Raw genomic sequence first — 23,010 nt, 5'->3', positions numbered from 1 at the left:
TGGGATACTCCTCTTTCAAGTAAAAGGTTCTTTGTAATGTTCCTAAGATCTGTTATTCGTCATGTAAGTTGAGAGGGGTGTATCTTTTCTATAAAGGAAACTAAGAATTGTTTTGTAAGCACTCTCAGAGAATTCATTTATAGACACTGAATTGATCTGAGAGTCAAAAAAGGGCTATGGGGGGCCTCCTGGGTGGCACAGTGGTCTAGGGCACTGCATCGCAGCGCTAGCTGCGCCACCAGAGACTCTGGTAACATATATAAATGTTTCGGGTTGGAGGCGCGCTGTGTTAAGAAGCAGTGCGGCTTGGTTGGGTTGTGTTTCGGAGGACGCATGGCTTTCGACCTTCGTCTCTCCCGAGCCCGTACGGGAGTTGTAGCGATGAGTCAAGATAGTAATTACTAGCAATTGGATACCACGAAAAGTGGGGAGAAAAGGGGGTAAAATTAAAAACTTAAAAAAGGGCTATGGTGAAGCTCATATATAATTAAAGATGGACTTTACAATATAACTCTGACTTGTGTGTGGTTTGCCCTCTCATCATTGAGTAATACAGGAAATAACCTGGGAGGGCGGGTCTTCCAGCGCCAGTACCCCTTGCAAGTCTTTTGATGTAAAATTCTTGAGTCCCAAAAACTTTTCAGCTGCAGCCACAATGTCTAGTTTCTTCGACTTCTTTGAGACTTGCGCTGTACAGTTTATAACTGTGGCAATGAACGCAATGAAATCCACCTTAACAGGGCATCTTTTGTCTGGAAGCAAACATTTACTACAGGCTGTGGTGTATCCACTAACATCTCTTCACTAGAATCACTTGTTTTCTTAATTCTTTGAATCTGCTCCGCATGGAGATTCGATTGACCGCTCTAACTTTTAACACCTCAATTTCCTTCACCCTTACAGGGCTCTCCAGAACTCAGGATCATGATCCCCACCACAATTGAAACACCGCCGTCCTTTCTTCCATATACTCTGTTTATCTGCACACACTTGAAACATGGCCAAATCCTTTACAATTCTTACACTGCAGTGGTTTGGGGACGAAAGCTCTTACAACATATATTACATAACCATTTGCTCTTTATCAAAAAACAACAGGACCGTCAGACTTTATTTTTCTCCATTCACCCAGCGGGTCAGACGCCGGGCACTAACCACACCAGGAATTCTCTTCAGGTATTCAAGCTGAACATCCGTCGTCAACTCCATTGACTCCATACTCCGAAGTTCAAAACACAAAACTTATGTTGTCCGGATTCTTTTGAGGCCCACTGCAATCTTCCTCTGCTCTTCAGAAATACAATTAATCAAAATAAGACCACTCCTGGTTACTCTGACATACTCCACTTTTTCAAGTGCATACTTCAATATTTGACACCTCAAACATGTTTCCCCACATACGCATCCTTACTCATCAAACGCTTTCCAACATTCGTTATAATTTACACGCGTATCCTCCACTCCAATTTTAGGCAATTGTCTTTTTGTTCCAGTTTTTGATATTACTGTTGTTCATTCAGAACATTCGTCCTCACCAAATGTACTCGACGCGCTGCTTAATTCCAACTCAGCATCCACTTCAGCCATCTTCCTCTCCACAATTCCTTCCTCTGACATGCACTGTCAACTGTGGGACCTTATATAGACAGGTGTGGGCCTTTCCAAATCATGTCCAATCAATTGAATTTACCACAGGTGGACTCCAATCAAGTTGTAGAAACATCTCAAGGATGATCAATGGAAACAGGATGCACCTGAGCTCAATTTCGAGTCTCATAGCAAAGGGTCTGAATACTTATGCAAACATGTTTAAAAACCTTGTTTTGCTTTGTCGTTATCGGGTATTGTGTGTAGATTGAGAGGAAAAAATTATGTAATCCAGTTTAGAATAAGGCTGTAACGTAACAATGCACTTATATATAGGCTATCAGGAGTCCAGCAGGCCCGCTGCCATCTCCTCGGCTCAACCTAAGTCTTCGTATGCGCCCCAAAATGGCACCCTATTCCCTATAGTAGGGCTCTGGTCCAAAGTAGTGCACTATATAGTGAATAGAAGTGCCTTCATCTTCCTGGTTTAAGATCTCTTCAGCTTTCTTTTGTCCAGATTTAGAGTTGTTTTCCTGTGGAGGAGTGGTTGTCTTAGTGGTCTGGCAGAACTGTGTTGCGGTTACCATGGCCATAGGTAGTGGTACTGTCTGAGTTTACTGGGTTCTATACTTTGCTCTGGTGCATATTAACTTAAATATGCACCAGAGTTCCTCTGTGGAGATGGGTGAACCTTCCAGAAGGACAACCATCTCTGCAGCACTCCACCAATCAGGCCTTTATAGTAGAGTGGCCAAACGGAAGCCACTCCACAGTAAAAAGGCACATGACAGCCCACTTGGAGTTTGCCAAAAGGCACCTAAAGGACTTTCAGACCATGAGAAACAAGATTCTCTGGTTCGATGAAACCAAGCTTGAACTCTTTGGCCTGAACGCCAAGCGTCACGTCTGGAGGAAACCTGGCACCATCCCTAAGGTGAAGCATGGTGGTAGCAGCATCATGCTGTGGAGATGTTTTTCAGCAGCAGGGACTGGGAGACTAGTCAGGATCGAGTGAAAGATGAAGGGAGCAAAGTACAGAGAAATCCTTTATGAAAACCTGCTCCAGACCACTCAGAACCTTAGACTGGGGGCGAAGGTTCACCTTCCAACAGGACGACACTAAGCACATAGCCAAGACAGGAGTGGCTTTGGGACAAGTCTCTGAATGTCCTTGAGTGGCCCAGCCAGAGACCGGACTTGAATCCGATCTAACATCTCTGGAGAGACCTGAAAATAGCTGTGAGGCAACACTCCCCATCCAACCTGAGAGAGCTTGAGAGGATCTGCAAAAAAATGGGAGAAACTCCCCAAATACAGGTGTACTAAGCTTGTAACATCATACCCAAGACAACCCGAGGCTGTAATCGCTGCCAAAGGTGCTTCAACAAAGTACTGAGTCAAGTGTCTGAATACTTATGTAAATGTGATATTTCAGTAGAATTTTTTTTATAAAATTGCTAAATATTCTGAACCTGTTTTTGCTTTTTCATTGAGTATTATTGCATGTAGATTGATGAGGAAGAAAAACAATACATTTTAGAATAAGGCTGTAATGTAACAATGTGGAAAAGGTCAAGGGGTCTGAATACTTTCCGAATGCACGGTTTACACTGTAGTCTTTATCTGATACGGCATTATCAGTCAAATGTTTTTTAAAAACATTACCATAGGGCAGGTAGCCTAGTGGTTAAGGGCGTTGGGCCAGCAACCTAAAGGTCGCTGATTAGAATCCCCAAGCCGACTAGGTGAAATATGTGTTGATGTTCCCTTGAGCAAGGCACTTAACCTCACTTGCTCCTGTTACGTTGCTCTGGATAAGAGCATCTGCTAAATGAATTCAAATGTAAAAATCAAGTAGAACATAATCACAAATAATTTGTAGACCGCAAGAAGTACAAACAGATATAATATTTGACTCAAACAATGACTAAAACTATTTCAAACCTTGCTTACATTTGTATACGATCATTTGTATACGATACATGGGAACAGATTTCCAAAATTAAAGCCACTTCAAACTGATTGGGGGGGCCAAATAAAACCACCATTTGTATAGTAACAGATTTCAAAAGCAGATGACAAGGTGCATTTGTGAGATGCTTGAATATTGGTTTTTAATAACTTATAAAACACCTATGTTACAGCATCAACTATAAACATACTGTACATACACTGTGGATGAATAACAGGGTGATTTCTTTTTTTCAGACTGAACATTTCAAAATATTTGATATTTTGGGGGGGAACATAAACATGAACAATGAGCTGGAATGATAGAATCTACAAGAGGTTCAGATGGAACTCTGAGGATGAAAACAGAACAGACAGTGGACTGAGGACCAGATACAGCATTCACACCTGGGGCCATATTCATTAGGGCACACAGCAGCAAAATATTTTGCAAGTTCAGGTAGTCCCTCCCCGTTTCAGTCCTTTTTCTGACTTATGAATTTGACCCCATCTTCTCAAATAGTAGGAGGTTGTAGAATGTATAGACTGGACTGGAGAGTAGTAGACTACTGTGGATAAATTATTCAGTCCTCACTGAGTGAGAGAAGGAACACTTCAACTAACACATAAAAGTCAACAGTGAATTGATTTACTGAACATAGCTAGTTAGATAGTTTGCCAGTGTCCATCTGCCAGCCCCCACTGTAGTTGTAACTGTGGTCAAATCTGCAAAGTGTAATTTGAGATGAATCAGCCTGTATGAATCTCTTTCTGGTAGTTATCTTCCTGGTTCACAGCAGAGCAACAGGAGCAGCTCTTCCATTGGTTTAAAACATCCAACTCACTATTTTATGGGATAATTAAACGCTCCAGTCCATTCACTCTCTCCTTCATGGTATATAGAACACAATTTTAGAGGGAGACAGAGAAGGGAACATCTAGTATTTTACAGGATCAGCAGCCGAGCAGAGAGAGTATCTATGTACAGTCCAGAACAGCTGGAGAACAGCTAAGGAGGGTGTCTGTCTGGTGCTCAGGACAGTCCTTCACCCTCTGGCTGTGTATTGTGTTGTGTGTCTGTGTGTTGGATGGCGCTAGTGCGTTTGGTCCAGTAGTTATTCATCCTGTTTAGAGGAAGGGAGGAGGAGGGAAAGGAGAAAGGGAAGGAGGGATGATGAGGTAATGAGAGATCCAGTTGAAAGGTTGTTGGTGAAAGGCAAGAAATTAAAACAAAATATAACTAAAGGTCTATGTCATCATGCGTCTGACTGGTCAGGAGGTGGGGGGCTGTTAGACCTGTTCTGCCCAGCTCTGGCTGCTCTGTCCCTGGGTAATGCTGCACTCTCAGACCCAGGCTGTGTTGAGCCTCTAGAGGGCTGCTGTCCATTAGGGCTGTTTGATTCCTTGTCTTTTGATGACGGCTTTCTCAGCTTCTTCTCCTCCTCTTCATCATCTTCTTCCTCGTCCTCCTCATTTTCCCCCTCTTTCTCCTCCTCTTCATCAGAGTCGATGCGGTTAAGTCGTTTGCGGATAGGACGATCTTCCTCGGATGACGACTCCGATTCCCCTTCATCGTTATCATCCTCATCATCTTTAGTGGAGGGTCTGCTTTTCTTCAGCAGAGCTAGACGTTTCTTCCGCTGTTCTATCAACACCTTCCTCCGCTTCCCTCTGCCCATCTTCTCTCCTCTCCTCTTCTTTCCCCTTGTTCTACTCTCCTCCACCTCTTCTTGCCGCCTCTTTCCCCTCATTCTCTTCTCTTCCTCCTCAGACTCTCTCGAATGGGAGGATTCTGAAATAGAGGGAGCGAGCGGCGGATTCATACAGCAGCAGGAGTTAACCCCGCATTCAGACACTAGCGGCAAAAACGTTCCTTTGCCCGGTGCAATGGAATCGATGGCTCTATTTTCTCTGTGTCTGGTGACGTGTTTTCCGCTTCATCCAGCCAACCAGAAAATGTTGGTTTAGGGACAGTGGTCGGTTTAGATTGGTTTAAATTTAGGAGGGGGAGGGGTGGAACGTTATCGGCACGCTTTCACTTGTAGAAGCGTTTTTTTCCGCTAGTGTCTGAATGCGGGTTGGTTATGAGTTGTTTACATTGACTAAATGACAGTCTGTCAAGTTCCACATGGACCTCCCTAATTGGGGGCAGGGATGGTAACCATAGTAACTGACCATCGCTGTTTGAGCTGGAGAGACGACGGCGGCGGGGTTTGGCCTTATCCTTATTGGTGGTTGCCTGGGAACACTCGGATTCTGACGTCTCGCGGTAGTTCACCTCCCGCTTCCGGCCCCTCCTTAAACCACACCTCTTCCTGTCTCCATCGCTGTCACTCAAATCACTGGTCTCTACAAAGAGAGAGAGAGAGAGAGAAGCAGAGAGAGAGTTGTTTTACTTTCAACGGAACATGTTCTTTAACATCCAGCACCAAACCTCTGGATTTCTGTGTGTCTTCTTTTCTCAACTCATATTCCAAGCCTTTCTCACCCATCTCCTCTTCCTCTTCACTCTCCTCCTCCTCCTCCCCCCATCCTCTCCTCCGTCTGCGTGGGCGTTTCTTGCACTTTGCTGCGGTCCTGGAGGTTCTCTGTTTAGGTGCCCGTCTCTGTGCCCGTGTGGACTGGCTCACGAAGCCCGGGTCGCTGGCAAAGCTGTCCACATCACTGGCTGCTTCCTCATCACCTGACGCTACAAACTCCTCCTCCTCCGTACTACACACACACACACGCGTTAAAAGTTTGCATTTATAGTGCTCAAACTAAATATTACTTTACAATATGGAGTGTAGCTCCAATGAGTATCACCCACCCATACATATATCCACAGAATTACTAGGACTGACTTAAGGCCAGTCAGGCACAAACACACCTGGCGCTGAGCTGAAACTCCTCCTCGCTCTCTGCAGCCGTGCTGTCGCTCTCCAGGTCGTTGAGTCTCCGTCTCTTCCTGCTCCTGGTGGGAGGGGCCTGAGCTGTGGTTGGTCCTCGTTTCTCCTTCCCCTCCTCTGATAGGATGGTGGCCATGTCCTTACCCCGCCCCACCTCTACACACAGGACCACAGGGTTACACACTCACAACAACAGGAACACAGGCAGGCCACTATTCTGTCATCTAAACCCTCTTGTTCCTCATATTGAATGCATCCAAAGTGACACTATATTCACTTTATATAGCGCACTACATTTGACCAGGACCCTTAGGGCTCTGGTCAAAAGTAGTGCACTATATAGGGCAGGGTTCCCAAACTGGCATCCTGCGGGCCAAATTTGATTTGACCCCTAAAAAAAATATTTCCCCAATTATTCTCACGCATAATAGAGAGACAAGTGATCGTATACAAATGTAAGCAAGGTTTGAAATGATGATGTTTTAGTCAAATATTATATCTGTTTGGGCGTCTTGCGGTTAATTTGCAATCTACAAATTATTAGTAATTATGTTCCGGCCCCTGACCATCCGCTTAAGAAAAAAATCGTCCCACAGCTGAATCTAGTTGATGATCCCTGATATAGAGAATACGGTGCCATTTGAGACAGCCATTCAGTCCTCAGTCTACACATTCACTCCCTCTCTATTTCTCACCTCCTCCATCCTCATCTCTGACGTCTTCCTCTATCGCTTCATCAATGGCGTCATCAAAGTCATCAAACCTGGAACACACGCAGACACCACACACACACACACACACACCAGGGTTTACGTTTTCCTAGTCGGTCCTAGGAAAACGTGGAGCCGGACACGCAGTGGAGAATGACTCCCCCCCTCTCATTGAAGAGAGAGGGGGCAGTTGATTTACAAACAGAAAGTTAATACTGTTAATATTATCTAGCCTACACAGTACATTGTGTACTTATAGTAAGCCCTCAGCAGTTGAAGTCATCCCTCTCCCCAGCCCTGAGTTGCCTCAGAGCCATAGCCTGTACCCGATACGCATAAATAAATGTTTTAATATAAAGACCCATTCTGTACGGACCCAAGGGCAACTAGACCCATTCCGTAAAAGACCTGGTTGGATCCAGACCCGGTCCGAGTGAGGAGAGCAGCAGAAAAGAAATGTTTTAAGCTACATTATTAACCGGAGATGATAAAGCTTGAGAAGAGGGAAAGATGTACCACTCTAGGAAGGAGGGAGGGAGAGACAGCAGGGTAGCCTATCTTTCTCCTTTAACTTTTAATTCATTTTAGATATCTCCTAACTTTTGCCACACACAGAGGTAGGCGCTATGATGGTAGCCTGTAGTATATTGCTGCTCTGATGACTTATGATGGGCCATCAACAAGCTACACACGCCATGCTCCACTCTCGTGAAAAGCAAGAGCAGCAGCATCAATTATTCAATTTATCTCTCTACTGCAGCAGTCAGATATGAACGTGCCCTTCCGGACAAGTCAGTTAAAATTACACATACCCGAGACCCATGACAATCATATCAGATCCGACCCAGACCCATGATATTATTTATAATTCTGGATCCGGACCTGCTCAGGTCCCAGATCGGGTCTCGGGTATTCGGGTACAGGTGAATCCGTGAAGATCTCTAGCTCAAACTGAGCATGTTATGTCTCCATGAGATGCCATCTTAACTGACTTCACTTGGTTTCAATGCGCTATAGAGTCTTCACATAGGAATGAATGGTGTCATGTGATTGATGGCTTTGTCCATTCATATATACAGTCATTGGGACGTGACCGAGAAGATTTGAATTTTACCGGCCATTTGAGAAATTTACCAGACCCATATGCTTTGGGTGCGTAACCCATTAGGGCGTCCACCAACAGTGCTCGATTAAGCAGCCAATAAAACATCATTTTCAAACATTTGCCAAAATGCAATTCGTAGGAAAACGCCATTCTATACAGCCCACCTGGTGCGAGCAGTTTCATATGTGACAGAGATGAACATCTCTGTTAGAAACTTTGAATGAAGGGGAATCTGAAGACGCAACTAGGATGGGACACTAAAATGACTAGGAATGTGCCTTTGGCATCTACACAACAAAATAAAGTTCATATGAAAACCAATATAACAGCAGAGAAATGCTGGTTTCAATGGCATATGAGGAAGTCTTTATAAAATAATTGCCTCCACGTTTCTATAGTGTGATTATTCCTAGGCTACTTTGAAGCAAGGTAAGACATGCCTCATAATATAGAGTAAAACATTCAGGTTTCAAAAAATTAAGTATATGTTTTCAAAATGCATACTGCCTCCAGCTCACATTGTAAAGTAGTGGGTGACATGCTTTTAGCCTGCCTACCATAGCCCATGCACTTGAATGGGGAATGGGAGGCAGCGCTTCAATTACCAGTTGAGAAAAAAACAAATAGTAGCTCTTTATAAATCGTGGCCAACAAAACTGTTTTTAACACACAACTGCATTTAGAATTGTTGCGCAATGACACGTTTCACTCTAGCAGCAACAAGTTTGACAAGTGACATGCCACTCATAGCATGCTGTGTGATAAATAAACACATGGCGACTAACAAAAATACACACTCCCCAATTTAATTTCACTAAATTTAGCAAATTAACCTATAGACCGATAAGCATGACAGTCAAATGCATTTACAGCGACTGATATTTCCATCAATGAATTCAACTAAATTTCAATTGGATTGTTTTTTCGGCTATATTTTATTTATTTTTCCTCTGCCAAAAGCCGCCAATTACGGAAACCCTTGCACACAAGCTCACTATGAGACGGGAGTGTCACCATGACAACATGTGACTCATCCATTTTATTTGAGCTGTGCAGTCACTTCTCTTTCACACACACACACACACACACACACACACACACACACACACACACACACACACACACACACACACACACACACACACCTGTAGCTGATACACTTCCTGGTTCTGGTAGACCTCCTTCCCAGGTTTTTGGTATTTTTTGCATCTTTCTTCTTCACCAGTTTCTCCTCTTCTTCCTCCCCTTCCTGCTAGAAACACATAACAGACAAACACAATTTCAGATTATGATAATTTATTTGGCCTTCTAGACTAATTTTGCCTGATAGTACACACACAATTAGGCTTACAGGAATGATGTTCTCCACACTGATTCCCACATACACCAGACGCTCCCTCCTACAAAGACAAAACACACAGGAATTCCACAACCATTTCAGTGTGTTAGGTGTGTGTGTGTATGACAGTGTGTGAGTGAGACTGCGTGTGACGTGTGAGACTGTGTGTGGTCTGTGTGTTACCTCCTCTCAGCTCGGTCTCTTTTCTTCAGAGCGCAATCCAGATTTTGCAGCTGCTCCTCTAGTCTGTCACACAGCAGTTTCTACATAGACCAGGGACAGTGTTAAAACACGCACGCACGGACAAACACACACACACTCTCTCTCACTTACGTGTTGGCAGGGCGGGCAGAACCATTCTCCCTCAGGTATGACCATGAGAGGGGGTCTGAGGCAGGCGGTGTGGTAACCACTATCACATGAATCACACAGCAGGATCTGCAGCAGAGAAACACACAGGTTGGTTTCAAACGGAGTGTACGCACATTCAGGTGCTGGGGGGAAATAAACTCATGAAATCAAGAATAGATAGTGATCTGCAGGGAAACAGTTGGCTTCACAGTAAAGCACACATAATATACCATAAGTCATTCAGATGCAGAGCCAAAAACAAAAACAAAAAATCTCCTCCACACACACATCTCACCAGTTCGGGGTGGTTGGGGAGTCCACAGTGGCTGCAGGGATCTTCATTAGGCATCTCCTCTGATTGGCTAGATTCATCTGAGTCACAAATACTTCCCTCCCTCCCTCTCTCCTCCCCCTCCTCTCCTCCCTCATTCGGTTTGCATCTCTTCGCTCGAGTGTTTGACCAGCGGGCGCCTCGTTGTCTTCGTCTGCTCTGTAGACACACGCACAAACGGTTACAATCAATCACATTGATAAACAACATTTTCTTGACAATGATCATTTTGATATTCATACAAAGCCTTACACATTACTTACATCACTTAGATCTTATCTGTCGGAAAGATATCAATTTGTCTCTGTGTTTGTCCTCCGACAAATCAACTGTAAATTTCTGTGTTCCTCAAGGTTCTGTTTTAGGACCACTATTGTTTTCACTATATATTTTACCTCTTGGGGATGTCATTCGGAAACATAATGTTAACTTTCACTGCTATACGGATGACACACAGCTGTACATTTCGATGAAACAAGGTGAAGCCCCAAAATTGCCCTCGCTCGAAGCCTGTGTTTCAGACATAAGGAAGTGGATGGCTGCAAATATTCTACTTTTAAACTCGGACAAAACAGAGATGCTTGTTCTAGGTCCCAAGAAACAAAGAGATCTTCTGTTGAAGCTGACAATTATTATTGATAGTTGTACAGTCGTCTCAAATAAAACTGTGAAGGACCTCGGCGTTACTCTGGACCCTGATCTCTCTTTTGACGAATATATCAAGACTGTTTCAAGGACAGCTTTTTTCCATCTACGTAACATTGCAAAAATCTGAAACTTTCTGTCCAAAAATGATGCAGAAAAATGTATCCATGCTTTTGTCACTTCTAGGTTAGACTACTTGACTAGAACCCCAAAATTTTATCATATTACTCCAGTGCTAGCCTCTCTACACTGGCTTCCTGTTAAGGCAAGGGCTGATTTCAAGGTTTTACTGCTAACCTACAAAGCATTACATGGGCTTGCTCCTACCTATCTTTCCAATTTGGTCCTGCCGTACATACCTACACGTACGCTACGGTCACAAGACGCAGGCCTCCTAATTGTCCCTAGAATTTCTAAGCAAAGAGCTGGAGGCAGGGCTTTCTCCTATAGAGCTCCATTTTTATGGAATGGTCTGCCTACCCATGTGAGAGACGCAGACTCGGTCTCAACCTTTAAGTCTTTACTGAAGACTCATCTCTTCAGTAGGTCATATGATTGAGTGTAGTCTGGCCCAGGAGTGTGAACGTGAACGGAGTAACGAACCGCCCTTGCTGTCTCTGCCTGGCCAGTTCCCCCCTCTCCACTGGGATTCTCTGCCTCTAACCCTATTACAGGGGCTGAGTCACTGGCTTACTGGTGCTCTTCCATGCCGTCTCTAGGAGGGGTGCGTCACTTGAGTGGGTTTTAGTCACTGACGAGATCTTCCTGTCTGGGTTGGCGCCCCCCTTTGGGTTGTGCCATGGCGGAGATCTTTGTGGGCTATCCTCAGCCTTGTCTCAGGATGGTAAGTTGGTGGTTGTAGATATCCCTCTAGTGGTGTGGGGGCTGTGCTTTGGCAAAGTGGGTGGGGTGACATCCTGCCTGTTTGGCCCTGTCCGGGGGTATCGTCGGATGGGCCCACAGTGTCTCCCGACCCCTCCTGTCTCAGCCCCCAGTATTTATGTGTCGGGGGGCTAGGGTCAGTCTGTAATATCTGGAGTATTTCTTCTGTCTTGTCCCGTGTCCTGTGTGAATTTAAGCAAACCCCCGGACCATGGACTCAGGACTACCTGGCCTGATGACTCCTTGCTGTCCCCAGTCCACCTGGCCGTGCTGCTGCTCTAGTTTCAACTGTTCTGCCTGCGGCTATGGAACCCTGACCTGTTCACCGGACGTGCTACCTGTCCCAGACCTGCTGTTTTCAACTCTCTAGAGACAGCAGGAGCGGTAGAGATACTCTGAACGATTGGCTATGAAAATCCAACTGACAATTACTCCTGAGGTGCTGATCTGTTGCACCCTCAACAACCACTGTGATTATTATTATTTGACCCTGCTGGTCATCTATGAACATTTGAGCATCTTGGCCATGTTCTGTTATAATCTCCACCCAGCACAGCCAGAAGAGGACTGGCCACCCCTCATAGCCTGACCTCCCGGGTGGCGCAGTGGTCTAGGGCACTGCATCGCAGTGCTAGCTGCGCCACCAGAGTCTCTGGGTTCGCGCCCAGGCTCAGTCGCAGCCGGCCGCAACCGGGAGGTCCGTGGGGCGACGCACAATTGGCATAGCGTCGTCCGGGTTAGGGAGGGTTTGGCCGGTAGGGATATCCTTGTCTCAGTATGTAAAATGTAATAAAATGTATGCACTCTACTGTAAGTCGCTCTGGATAAGAGTGTCTGCTAAATGACTAAAAATGTAAAAATGTAAATGGTTCCTCTCTAGGTTTCTTCCTAGGTTCTGGCCTTTCTAGGGAGTTTTTCCTAGCCACCGTGCTTCTATACCTGCATTGCTTGCTGTTTAGGGTTTTAGGCTGGGTTTCTGTACAGCACTTTGAGATAGCTGATGTAAGAAGGGCTTTATAAATACATTTGATTTGACTTATAAATTAGTAAATTGACTTTTAAAACAAAGTAGTTACCTTTACAGTCCTGCTTTGTCCCTCAGGGTTTGCTCTCTTCTTTTGCCATTGAGCAGTCTTCACCTCCTCTTCTTCCCTCCTCACTCCTGGGGGTGCATCTTGGCTCTTCACCTTGTTTGGGCTGGGTCTGTAGGTAGGGTTGATCAGTAAAATATCTAAATATCAAATTACAGAACAATAGACCACTCCAAACACCACCAGCAGAGCTGGGGCACAGTTGGAGAAGATGGCCAAAGACAGTCAGAAGATGAGAGCCTTTGTTGCTGCTCTATAAGCTAGCAGGCACGACGGAGTGAGTGATATTACAGCAGAATATTGTATCTATTGTTCAGCTCTACATGATAAATTGTCACCTCAGTTGTTGTGATGAAAGAAGTTATGTTATGGTAATAATCATTGAGAAATTGTGATAGAATCTCTTTCCATCATGGACCTTACCTGCAGATCCGAGCCGATCTCCGCAGAGACCTCCCATCTCCCTGCTCCTCCCCCTTCTCCCCCTCTTCTCTCACGTTCTCTATCCTCTGGTTGGGAGGGATCTTTATCTTCAGCCTGATGCCTTCTTTCTGCAGCTCAGAGGAGGCCTCAAGGGGACCCGGCCGGTCTGCTGCTCCATGCCCAGCTCCCCTCACCCCGGCCTGGGCTGGTGTGTCTGTGCTGAGGGCCTCTCCCTGGTCCCTCTGTCCTTCTACAGTCTGGCTGCTCTTTGACTCCTGCTCCTTCTCTCCTGAAGTACTCTTCTTCTCCTCTTCCTCTGTTCCATGGCATCCCTCGCTTTTCTCCATATGGAGGGTGGTCTTTTTCTCTTTCTCTTCTATTTCTTTTGGGTTGTCATCCCTCTCTGCATCTAACCTCTCCCTCGCTTTCTCTCTTCCATCCTCTCCTAACCTCTCCCTTGATCTCCCTCCTTTCTCCTTCCTTTCCCTCTCCTCTCTTCCTGCCTGTCTCTCCTGTCCTCTAGGCTCCAGGGGTGTTGGAGCTTCAGTCTCTCCCCAGCCAGGACTCTTCCTCACCAGGACTGACTGCCTGCTCCTCTCCTTGTCTGGAGCTCTGGCCCTATCCGCCCCCTCCTCTGCCCCAGGTTTGGTTCTGTCCGTACAGAATGATCCGCCATCTTGTTGCTGTGAGGCCGACCTGCAGATGACCCCCACATGACCTATACCCCCTGTGAGCCCTCCAAGCCCGTTTAGGGGAGCCCCCCCATTGGTCAACTCCTCTGGCAGTGGGACAGCTAGGCCCCCAGGTGGCGCTGACTGCCTCCCCAGCTGCTCCTCCTTGGTATGTGTTACTGAAGGGTTACGGACAATGATGCTACTGCTAGTACTGCTGCTATGGCTGTTGTTGTTGTGTTGGTTGCTGTGCATGTCATTGTTGTGATGTGTGTTGCTATGGTGACGGTTAGCGCCAAAGAGCTCTCTCTTCTTCAGTGGTATCTTGGCCTGCTGGTCGGTCCTCAGGGCCCGCTCCGCTTCCTCCTTCACAGGAGGAACTTCCTGTTTTGTCGTTGCCGAGACGGGCGCCATGACGACAGAGACAGCATTGCTAGGGGAGTTGTTAAGCGTTTGGGTCTCCTCTTTGACGAGCGCGGTGATGGTGCTCACTCTGTTGTCAATCACTTCTGACCTCTCCTCCTTCCTCACACTCTGTGTCTCTCCCTCTTCTTTCTCCTCATATTTTTTAATTTCCTTTTCTTCCTTCATCTCAACTGCAATGTTTTCCTCTTTCACTGAGAATAACAGTTCAGGTTTGGTTGGGTTTTCCTTCTCTGCTAACGATGCCATGTTGTCATCCGTCCTAGTGGATTCTGGGTAGGTAGATGATCTACTCTTTTCTCGCTTATCCTCCTCTTCCTCCTTCTTCTCTCTCTCTTTACTCTTGTTCTTGTCTTCCTCAGCCTTCCTCTTCTGTCTTGCCTCCTCCTCTTCCTCCTCCTTTACCTCTCCTCCAGCCTCGCCTTGAAAAATCATCACAGATGTTGACATATTATATTGCAGCTCTGGTTCCAACATTCATTTATAATCAGTAGTAACAACACAATCATAATACTAGTAACTACACCATCATATTACTAGTAACAACAGAAATCTTACCCTCCTCTGTGTGTCTTCTCCCCCTCTCCACAGGCGTGGCAAAGTTGGATCCTCCCTCCTTCTCTTTGTCCATCTCTTTCTCTCTCTCGGTCTCTCCCTCCTCTTTCTCCTTGTGTTCTGGGTCCAGCTGGGTCTTCAGAAGGTCCAGAGCGTCGGCCAAGTCGTTCCGGGTTCTGAGGACAAACAGAACATTCTGATAGAATATTCTGAACATACAGTGCGGTAAAAAAGTATTTGCCCCGTTTCTGATTTTCTCTATTTTTGCATATTCTTTGATAATGAGCGTTATCAGATCTTTAATCAAAACCTAATATTAGATAAAGGGAACCTGAGTTTACAAATAAGCACCAAAAAAATGTATACTTATTTTATTTATGTAAGTGACAAAGTTATGCAACACCTAATTCCACTGTGTGAAAAAGTAATTGCCCCCTTACACTCAATAACTGGTTGTGCCTCCTTTAGCTGCAATGACTGCAACCAAATGCTTCCTGTAGTTGTCGATCAGTCTCTCACATCGCTGTGGAGGAATTTTGGTCCACTCTTGCATGCAGAACTGCTTTAACTCGGCAACATTTGTGGGTTTTCAAGCATGAACTGCATCTCAATTGGGATTAGGTCTGGACTTTGACTAGGCCATTCCAAAACTTAAAATGGATTGCTTTTTAACCATTTTCATGTAGACTGATTGTGTGTTTTGGACCATTGTCTTGCTGCATGACACAGCTGCTCTTTAGTTCACAGACGTTTTGGAATGGCCTAGTCAAAGTCCAGACCTAATCCCAATTGAGATGTTGTGGAAGGACTTGAAACGAGCAGTTCATGCTTGAAAACCCACAAATGTCGCAGAGTTAAAGCATGGAAGAATGATCCAAAATTCCTCCACAGCGACGTGAGAGACTGATCAACAACTACAGGAAGCATTTGGTTGGAGTCTTTGCAGTTAAAGGTGCAACAACCAGTTATTGAGGTCACAATTACTTTTCCACAAAGTGGCATTGGGTGCTGCATAACTTTTTTTATGAAATATGTAATTGTTGTGTTATTTGTTCACTCAGGCTCCCTTTATCTAATATTAGGTTTAGGTTGAAGATCTGATAACATTCAGTATCAAAAATATGCAAAAGTAGAGAAAATTAGCAAGGGAGCAAATACTTTTTCACAGCACTGTACATATATCCTTTCTCTTCTTAGATGCTCCAACTAGGGTTGCAAAAAATCTATGCATCCATCCATCATTACCTGACGATACATCTCCAGGTGGATCCGTCCCAGTCGTCCTGTTCCTCTGTGTACAGGCGAATGTTGTGTTGGGCGTCAGTCTGCAGCCAGTACATCAGGCCCTGTCTGTCTCTGCCCAAGGGCTGCAGCCTCATTGCCTCCGCCTCCTCCTCGTTCACCAACGTCTTGAACTTCAGGTTGTCATCAAACTGGATCTCACACAGGTACTGGGGTCAGAGAGACGAGGGGGTTAGGGTCAGACAGAGAGAAGAAAACAGTACAGTGCCTTCAGAAAGTACTCACAGCCCTTTACTTTTTCCACATTTCATTGCCATTTTTTTGTCAACGATCTACACAAAATACTCTAATTTCAAAGTGAAAAAATAAATAAAATGATTAATGGAAAACAAATATGTTAAAAGAATCACCTTCAGCAGCAATTACAGTTGTGGGTCTTTCTGGGTTAGTCTCTAAGAGCTTTGTAAACCTGGATTGTATAATATTTGCCCATTTTTTTCTTTTTTAAATTCTTCAAGCTCTGTCAAGTTGGTTGTTGATCATTGCTGGACAGCCATTTTCAAGTCTTGCCATAGATTTTAAGCCGGATAAGTAAAAACTGTAACTAGGCCACTCAGGAATATTCAATGCCATCTTGGTAAGCAACTCCAGTGTATAATTGGCCTTGTGTTTTAGGTTATTGTCCTGCTGAAAGGTGGATTTCTCTCCCAGTGTCTGTTGGAAAGCAGACTGAACCAGACTTCCCTCTAAGATTTTGCCTGTGCTTAGCCCTATTCCGTTAATTTTTTTTTTTTTTTTAACTCCCTCGTCCTTGCCGATGACAAGAATACCCATAACATGATGCAGCCACCACCATGCTTGAAAATATGAAGAGATGTATGCGTTAGATTTGCCCCAAACATAATGCTTTGTATTCTGGACAAAAATATAATTTCTTTGCCTCATTTATTTCAGAATTACTTTAGTGCCTTATTGCAAACAGGATGCATGTTTTGTAATATTTTTTTATTCTGTACAGGCTTCCTTCTTTTCAATCTGTCATGTAGGTTAGTATTGTGGAGTAACTAAACTCAGCAAAAAAAGAAACGTCCTCTCACTGTCATCTGCGTTTATTTTCAGCAAACTTACCATGTGTAAATATTTGTATGAACCTATCAAGATTCAACAACTGAGACATAAACTGAACAAGTTCCACAGACACGTGACTAACAGAAATTGAATAATGTGACCCTGAATAAGGTGGGGGGGGGGGGGGGGGGGGGGGTCAAAATCAAAAGTAACAGTCAGTATCTGGTGTGGCCACCAGCTGCATTAAGTACTAGAGGTCAACCGATTAATCGGGGCGATTTCATGTTTTCATAACAATCGGTAATCAGCATTTTTGGACACCGATTTTGGCCGATTACATTGCACTCCACGAGGAGACTGCGTGGCAGGCTGACTACCTGTTATGCGAGTGCAGCAAGGAGCCAAGGTAAGGTGCTAGCTAGCATTAAACTTATCTTATAAAAAACAATCAATCTTAACATAATCATTAGTTAACTACACATGGTTGATGATATACTAGTTTATCTAGCTTGTCCTGCGTTGCATATAATCAATGCGGTGCCTGTTAATTTATCATTGAATCACAGCTTACTTCGCCAAACGGGTGAATTAACAAGCGCATTCGCGAAAAAAGTACTGTCGTTGCACCAATGTGTACCTAACCATAAACATCAATGCCTTTCTTAAAATCAATACACAAGTATATATTTTTAAACCTGCATATTTAGTTAATATTGCCTGCTAACATGAATTTCTTTTAATTAGGGAAATTGTGTCACTTCTCTTGCGTTCTGTGCAAGCATAGTCAGGGTATATGCAGCAGTTTGGGCCGCCTGGCTCGTTGCGAACTGTGTGAAGACCATTTCTTCCTAACAAAGACCGTAATTAATTGTCCAGAATTGTACATAATTATGACATAACATTGATGGTTGTGCAATGTAACAGCAATATTTAGACTTAGGGATGCCACCCGTTAGATAAAATACGGAACGGTTCCATATTTCACTGAAAGAATAAACGTTTTGTTTTCAAAATTATAGTTTCCAGATATGACCATATTAATGACCTAAGGCTCGTATTTCTGTGTGTTATTATACTATAATTAAGTCTAGGATTTGATAGAGCAGTCTGACTGAGCGGTGGTAGGCAGCAGCAGGCTCGTAAGCGTTCATTCAAACAGCACTTTCCTGCATTTGCAAGAAGCTCTTCGCTCTGCTTCAAGCATTGCGCTGTTTATGACTTCAAGCCTATCAACTCCCGAGATTAGGCTGGCAATACTAAAGTACCTATTAGAACATACAATAGTCAAAGGTATATGAAATACAAATGGTAAATAGAGAAATAGTCCGATAATAACTACAACCTAAACCTTCTTATCTGGGAATATTGAAGACCCATGTTAAAAGGAACCACCAGCTTTCATATGTTCTGAACAAGGAACTTAAAAGTTAGCTTTTTTACATGGCACATATTGCACTTTTACTTTCTTCTCCAACACTTTGTTTTTGCATTATTTAAACCAACTTGAACATGTTTCATTATTTATATGAGACTAAATTGATTTTATTGATGTATTATATTAAGTTAAAATAAGTGTTCATTCAGTATTGTTGTAATTGTCATTATATATATATATAAATAAAAATCTGTATCTGCTTTTTTTAGTCCTCCAATAATCGGTATCGGCATTAAAAAATTATAATCGGTCGACCTCTATTAAGTACTGCTGTGCATCTCCTCCTCATGGACTGCAACAGATTTGCCAGTTCTTGCTGTGAGATGTTACCCCACTCTTCCACCAAGGCACCTGCAAGTTCCCGGACATTTATGGGGGGAATGACCCTAGCCCTCACCCTCCGATCCGACAGGTCCCAGACGTGCTCAATGGGATTGAGATCCGGGCTCTTCGCTGGCCATGGCAGAACACTGACATTCCTGTCTTGCAGAAAATCACGCACAGAACGAGCAGTGGCATTGTCATGCTGGAGAGTCATGTCAGGATGAGCCTGCAGGAAGGGTACCACATGAGGGAGGAGGATGTCTTCCCTGTAATGCACAGCGTTGAGATTGCCTGCAATAACAACAAGCTCAGTCTGATGATGCTGTGACACACCGCCCCAGACCATGATGGACCCTCCACCTCCAAATCGATCCCACTCCAGAGTACAGGCCTCGGTGTATCGCTCATTCTTTTGACGATAAACGCAAATCCGACCATCACCCCTGGTGAGACAAAACCGCGACTCGTCAGTGAAGAGCACTTTTTGCCAGTCCTGTCTGGTCCAGCGACGGTGGGTTTGTGCCCATAGGCGACATTGTTGCCGGTGATGTCTGGTGAGGACCTGCCTTACAACAGGCCTACAAGCCCTCAGTCCAGCCTCTCTCAGCCTATTGTTGTTGCCATCCTGTACCTGTCCCGCAGGTGTGATTTTCGGATGTACCGATCCTGTGCAGGTGTTGTTACACCTGGTCTGCCACAGGACCATCAGCTGTCCATCCTTTCTCCCTGTAGTGCTGTCTTAGGCGTCTCACAGTACAGACATTGCAATTTATTGCCCTGGCCACATCTGCAGTCCTCATGCCTACTTGCAGTATGCCTAAGACACATTCACGCAGATGAGCAGGGACCCCGGGCATCTTTCTTTTGGTGTTTTTCAGTCAGTAGAAAGGCCTCTTTAGTGTCCTAAATTTTCATAACTGTGACCTTAATTGCCTACTGTCTGTAAGCTGTTAGTGTCTTAACGACCGTTCCACAGGTGTATGTTCATTAATTGCTTATGGTTCATTGAACAAGCATGGGAAACAGTGTTTAAACCCTTTACAGTGAAGATCTGTGAAGTTATTTGGATTTTTACAAATTATCTTTGAAAGACAAGGTCCTGAAAAAGGGCAGTGTCTTTTTTTGCTGAGTTTACAATGTTGTTGATCCATCCTCAGTTCTCTCCTATCACAGCCATTTAACTCTGTAACTGGTTTAAAATCACCATTGGCCTCATGGTGAAATCCCTGAGCAGTATCCGTACTCTCCGTCAACTGAGTTAGGAAGGATGCATGTAGCTTTGTAGTGACTGGGTGTATTTATACACCATCCAAAGTGTAATTAATCGCTTCACCATGCTCAAAGGGATATTTAATGTCTTTTTTTTTATCAATCTTCCAATAGGTGCCCTTCTTTGCAGTTTCGTTGTTGTATCTGTGCTTGAAATTCACTCCTCGGCTGAGGGATCTTACGGGTAATTGTATGTGTGGGGTACAGAGATGAGTCATTCAAAAATCATGTTAAACACTATTATTTCACACAGAGTTAGTCCATGCAACTTATTATCTGACTTGTTAAGCACATTTGTACTAATGAAGTTATTTAGGCTTGCCATACAAAGGGGTTAAATACTTATTGACTCAAGATATTTCAGCTTTTAATTTTGTATTAAATATGTAAATATTTCTAAAGACATTATTCCACTTTGACATTATGGGGTATTGTGTGTAGAACAGTGACACAAAGTCTACATTTTAAATTCAGGCTGTAACAACAAACTGTGGAAAAATTCAAGGGGTGTGAATACTTTCTGAAGGCACTGTATATTACCAATATGCTGTTCATACATAGAGTAGATGTCACAGCAGATGTAAAGAGGTGGACTAGTGTGATAGTCTGCACAAGGTGTGTGTGTCTTACTTTGAGGATGCTGGTTTTGCACTCCATGCTCAAATCCTGGTAGCCCTTGTGTTCCAGCTCCCATGCCCAGTTACTGTTGATGTCCTGGCATACCTGTGTGATAAATATACAGTCATTACAGGTGTACACACACACGCACACACACACACCACACACACACACACACACACAGCTCACCTTAGCCAGGTACCTCTCCCACTTGTCTGCAGACACAGACTTGCCAAGCTTCCTCAGGAGCTTGACATGCAGCTCCACCAGCGGCTTGGGAACTGAGAGAGATACACAGAGAGATAATACATTAGTTAATACATTATTTTGTTATAAAACTAAACACACGGTCATAACACCAGCTTGTATAACACTAAACACCTATTACAACACCCAATGTGCTGTGGGAATACAAAACAAAATCAACATTCTCCTTCATTTATTCTGATCGTCTGTGTAATTCACATTGATTCACACTTTCTTAAAATTATTCTCAAAGATCTAGCTAACAGTGGCACGGGTGGAGGTAAGATCAACAACAACTGTGATTCATTGTCATTTTTTGCATTAATATAAAAAACACGACGACGTTTTTGGTGAACAAGGGAGGGAATGTGGAAAAAACTAACAACGTTATCGCGGAAGTCTACATACAGTTAACTAACTAGCTAGCTAGTAACAACATATTTCCTACAGATACTGTAACGTTAGTAGCTAGCTAGGTACGCCACACACTGCTAGCCAGATAGCTAGCTGGCTAAATCGTGACAAGAAAGCCTCAGTAGCTACCATTGTCTCTAAAGAGGATTTAAATAGTTAAAAACTGTGGCAAATGTACAGTCTGAGGAATTTGAAATCAGCGGTATTTTATTTGAATGAATTGATAGCCACCAGCAAAACTAATGTTAGCTTGGTTTAGCATGAAGTTGGCTAGCACGGCTATATCACGCATTGCGCCTGCGCGAAATTGACAGTCAGCCACCCTGTACTTGCCAAGTAACGTTCGTGTTTTTATCGGACTATTTTGACAACTGTTTACGACACGATTTGCCACAATACGAGATCGATTCTATTCAAACAGTATTTACTCATACACAATGGGGCTGAGTTTGATACTTTTCTTGCACTAGTATGGGCAGGCAAGCATGGAAAAGTACACCTGATCACTAGCTAGCTAGCTAACAAAATGAAGCTAGCTAACTAGCTGGTTTGGTAATTCAAGCAGGAATGGCAAGTTAGCTACTTATCAAATAGTTAAGTAACGGTACATCTAGCTAGCTACATCAATCAGTAACGTTAGCCAGTTATACCCAGGCACATGTCACAGTGTGTGTGTGGAACCCCCCAGCCAGCTAGCTGTACTGGCTCCCCCCTGACCACCCAGCTAGCTAGCAAGTCAGTGATGAGGATGCTGAGACCCTCTTCCTCTCTCTTCCCACCTGTCGATGTGTCCCGGAGATACCTCTCCATCTGCGGAAACGTGAGTTCGGGGAGGTCCAGGGCTTGTCCGTAGCGCTCTAGAAACGAGCAGACCACTGCGAAACTGGGGCAGAGACCGGGGTTTGAGCCCTGCGCTGCCGCTAAAGCAGCCATTTTTCCAGCCGGGGAGTAGGATGAGAATGAACGGAGTTGGGAGGACAGAAAAGAGCCCAGAATTCAGCGCGCCAACATCGCATCGTGGGTGGCTCTGTGACCAGGTAGTCCCCCCACTTCTACCCCCCCCAGGGACGCAAGTTTCAAACATCAAGAATGTTAATGTTGTGGTTTATTATCTAGGCCCATATGATTACTAAACATTTCATGACCTAGTAGGAAAATGAGTCATATAGCTAGCAGGGATATTTTAGGTGCTCTACAGTCTATATGTTATAACGTTGCGGCCATCGTGCATAATATAGCTAGTCTTTTTATTTCACATAGCTACGATAGTTGGCGAATTACGTCAGTGGATACAATATTCACAGCAATGTCCACACTGTAACGTCACCCGTTTATGTAAAATACAAATGTGATTTGTGGAAAAAGACAGGAGGACCAGCACTGGTTGGATGCGGATCTTGCGCACCCCACCGGTGTAAATGCGGCGTGTGATTGGATAGAATA

General features: G+C 44.2%; 1 protein-coding gene across 2 annotated transcripts; it reads right to left on the bottom strand.

The window, feature by feature from the left end:
* Positions 1-3,675: 3,675 nt before the first annotated feature.
* Positions 3,676-22,555, bottom strand: LOC129832094 (remodeling and spacing factor 1-like). 2 transcript variants are annotated; one of them, XM_055895857.1, is made up of 17 exons: positions 22,347-22,555; positions 21,097-21,188; positions 20,920-21,012; positions 16,197-16,402; positions 14,955-15,127; positions 13,303-14,818; positions 12,865-12,991; positions 10,226-10,420; positions 9,913-10,017; positions 9,763-9,842; positions 9,592-9,640; positions 9,386-9,492; positions 7,121-7,188; positions 6,407-6,581; positions 6,026-6,249; positions 5,713-5,886; positions 3,676-5,329 (listed from the first exon to the last, which is right to left on the bottom strand). In XM_055895857.1, the coding sequence occupies exons 1-17, from the start codon at positions 22,498-22,500 to the stop codon at positions 4,794-4,796; spliced, it is 4,074 nt and encodes a 1,357-aa protein (XP_055751832.1). In that variant the 5' UTR covers positions 22,501-22,555; the 3' UTR covers positions 3,676-4,793. The 2 variants fall into 2 exon arrangements, with proteins under 2 accessions (XP_055751832.1, XP_055751831.1); XM_055895856.1 differs by having other exon boundaries at positions 9,386-9,489; positions 22,347-22,527.
* Positions 22,556-23,010: the final 455 nt, after the last annotated feature.

Source organism: Salvelinus fontinalis, chromosome 33 (genome assembly GCF_029448725.1).
Source record: "Salvelinus fontinalis isolate EN_2023a chromosome 33, ASM2944872v1, whole genome shotgun sequence".
In the NCBI taxonomy this organism is placed as follows: domain Eukaryota; kingdom Metazoa; phylum Chordata; class Actinopteri; order Salmoniformes; family Salmonidae; genus Salvelinus; species Salvelinus fontinalis.
This window is presented reverse-complemented; position numbering and strand designations above follow the sequence as displayed.

Bases quoted from the DNA above. Each gene is read 5' to 3' on its own strand.
- LOC129832094 (XM_055895857.1), bottom strand. From the start codon at position 22,500: ATGGCTGCTTTAGCGGCAGCGCAGGGCTCAAACCCCGGTCTCTGCCCC. The intron at 21,013-21,096 runs GTGAGCTGTGTG...TTTATCACACAG, and splicing joins GGGAGAGGTACCTGGCTAAG to GTATGCCAGGACATCAACAG. The intron at 15,128-16,196 runs GTAATGATGGAT...GTTTGTCCTCAG, and splicing joins ACCTGGAGATGTATCGTCAG to AACCCGGAACGACTTGGCCG.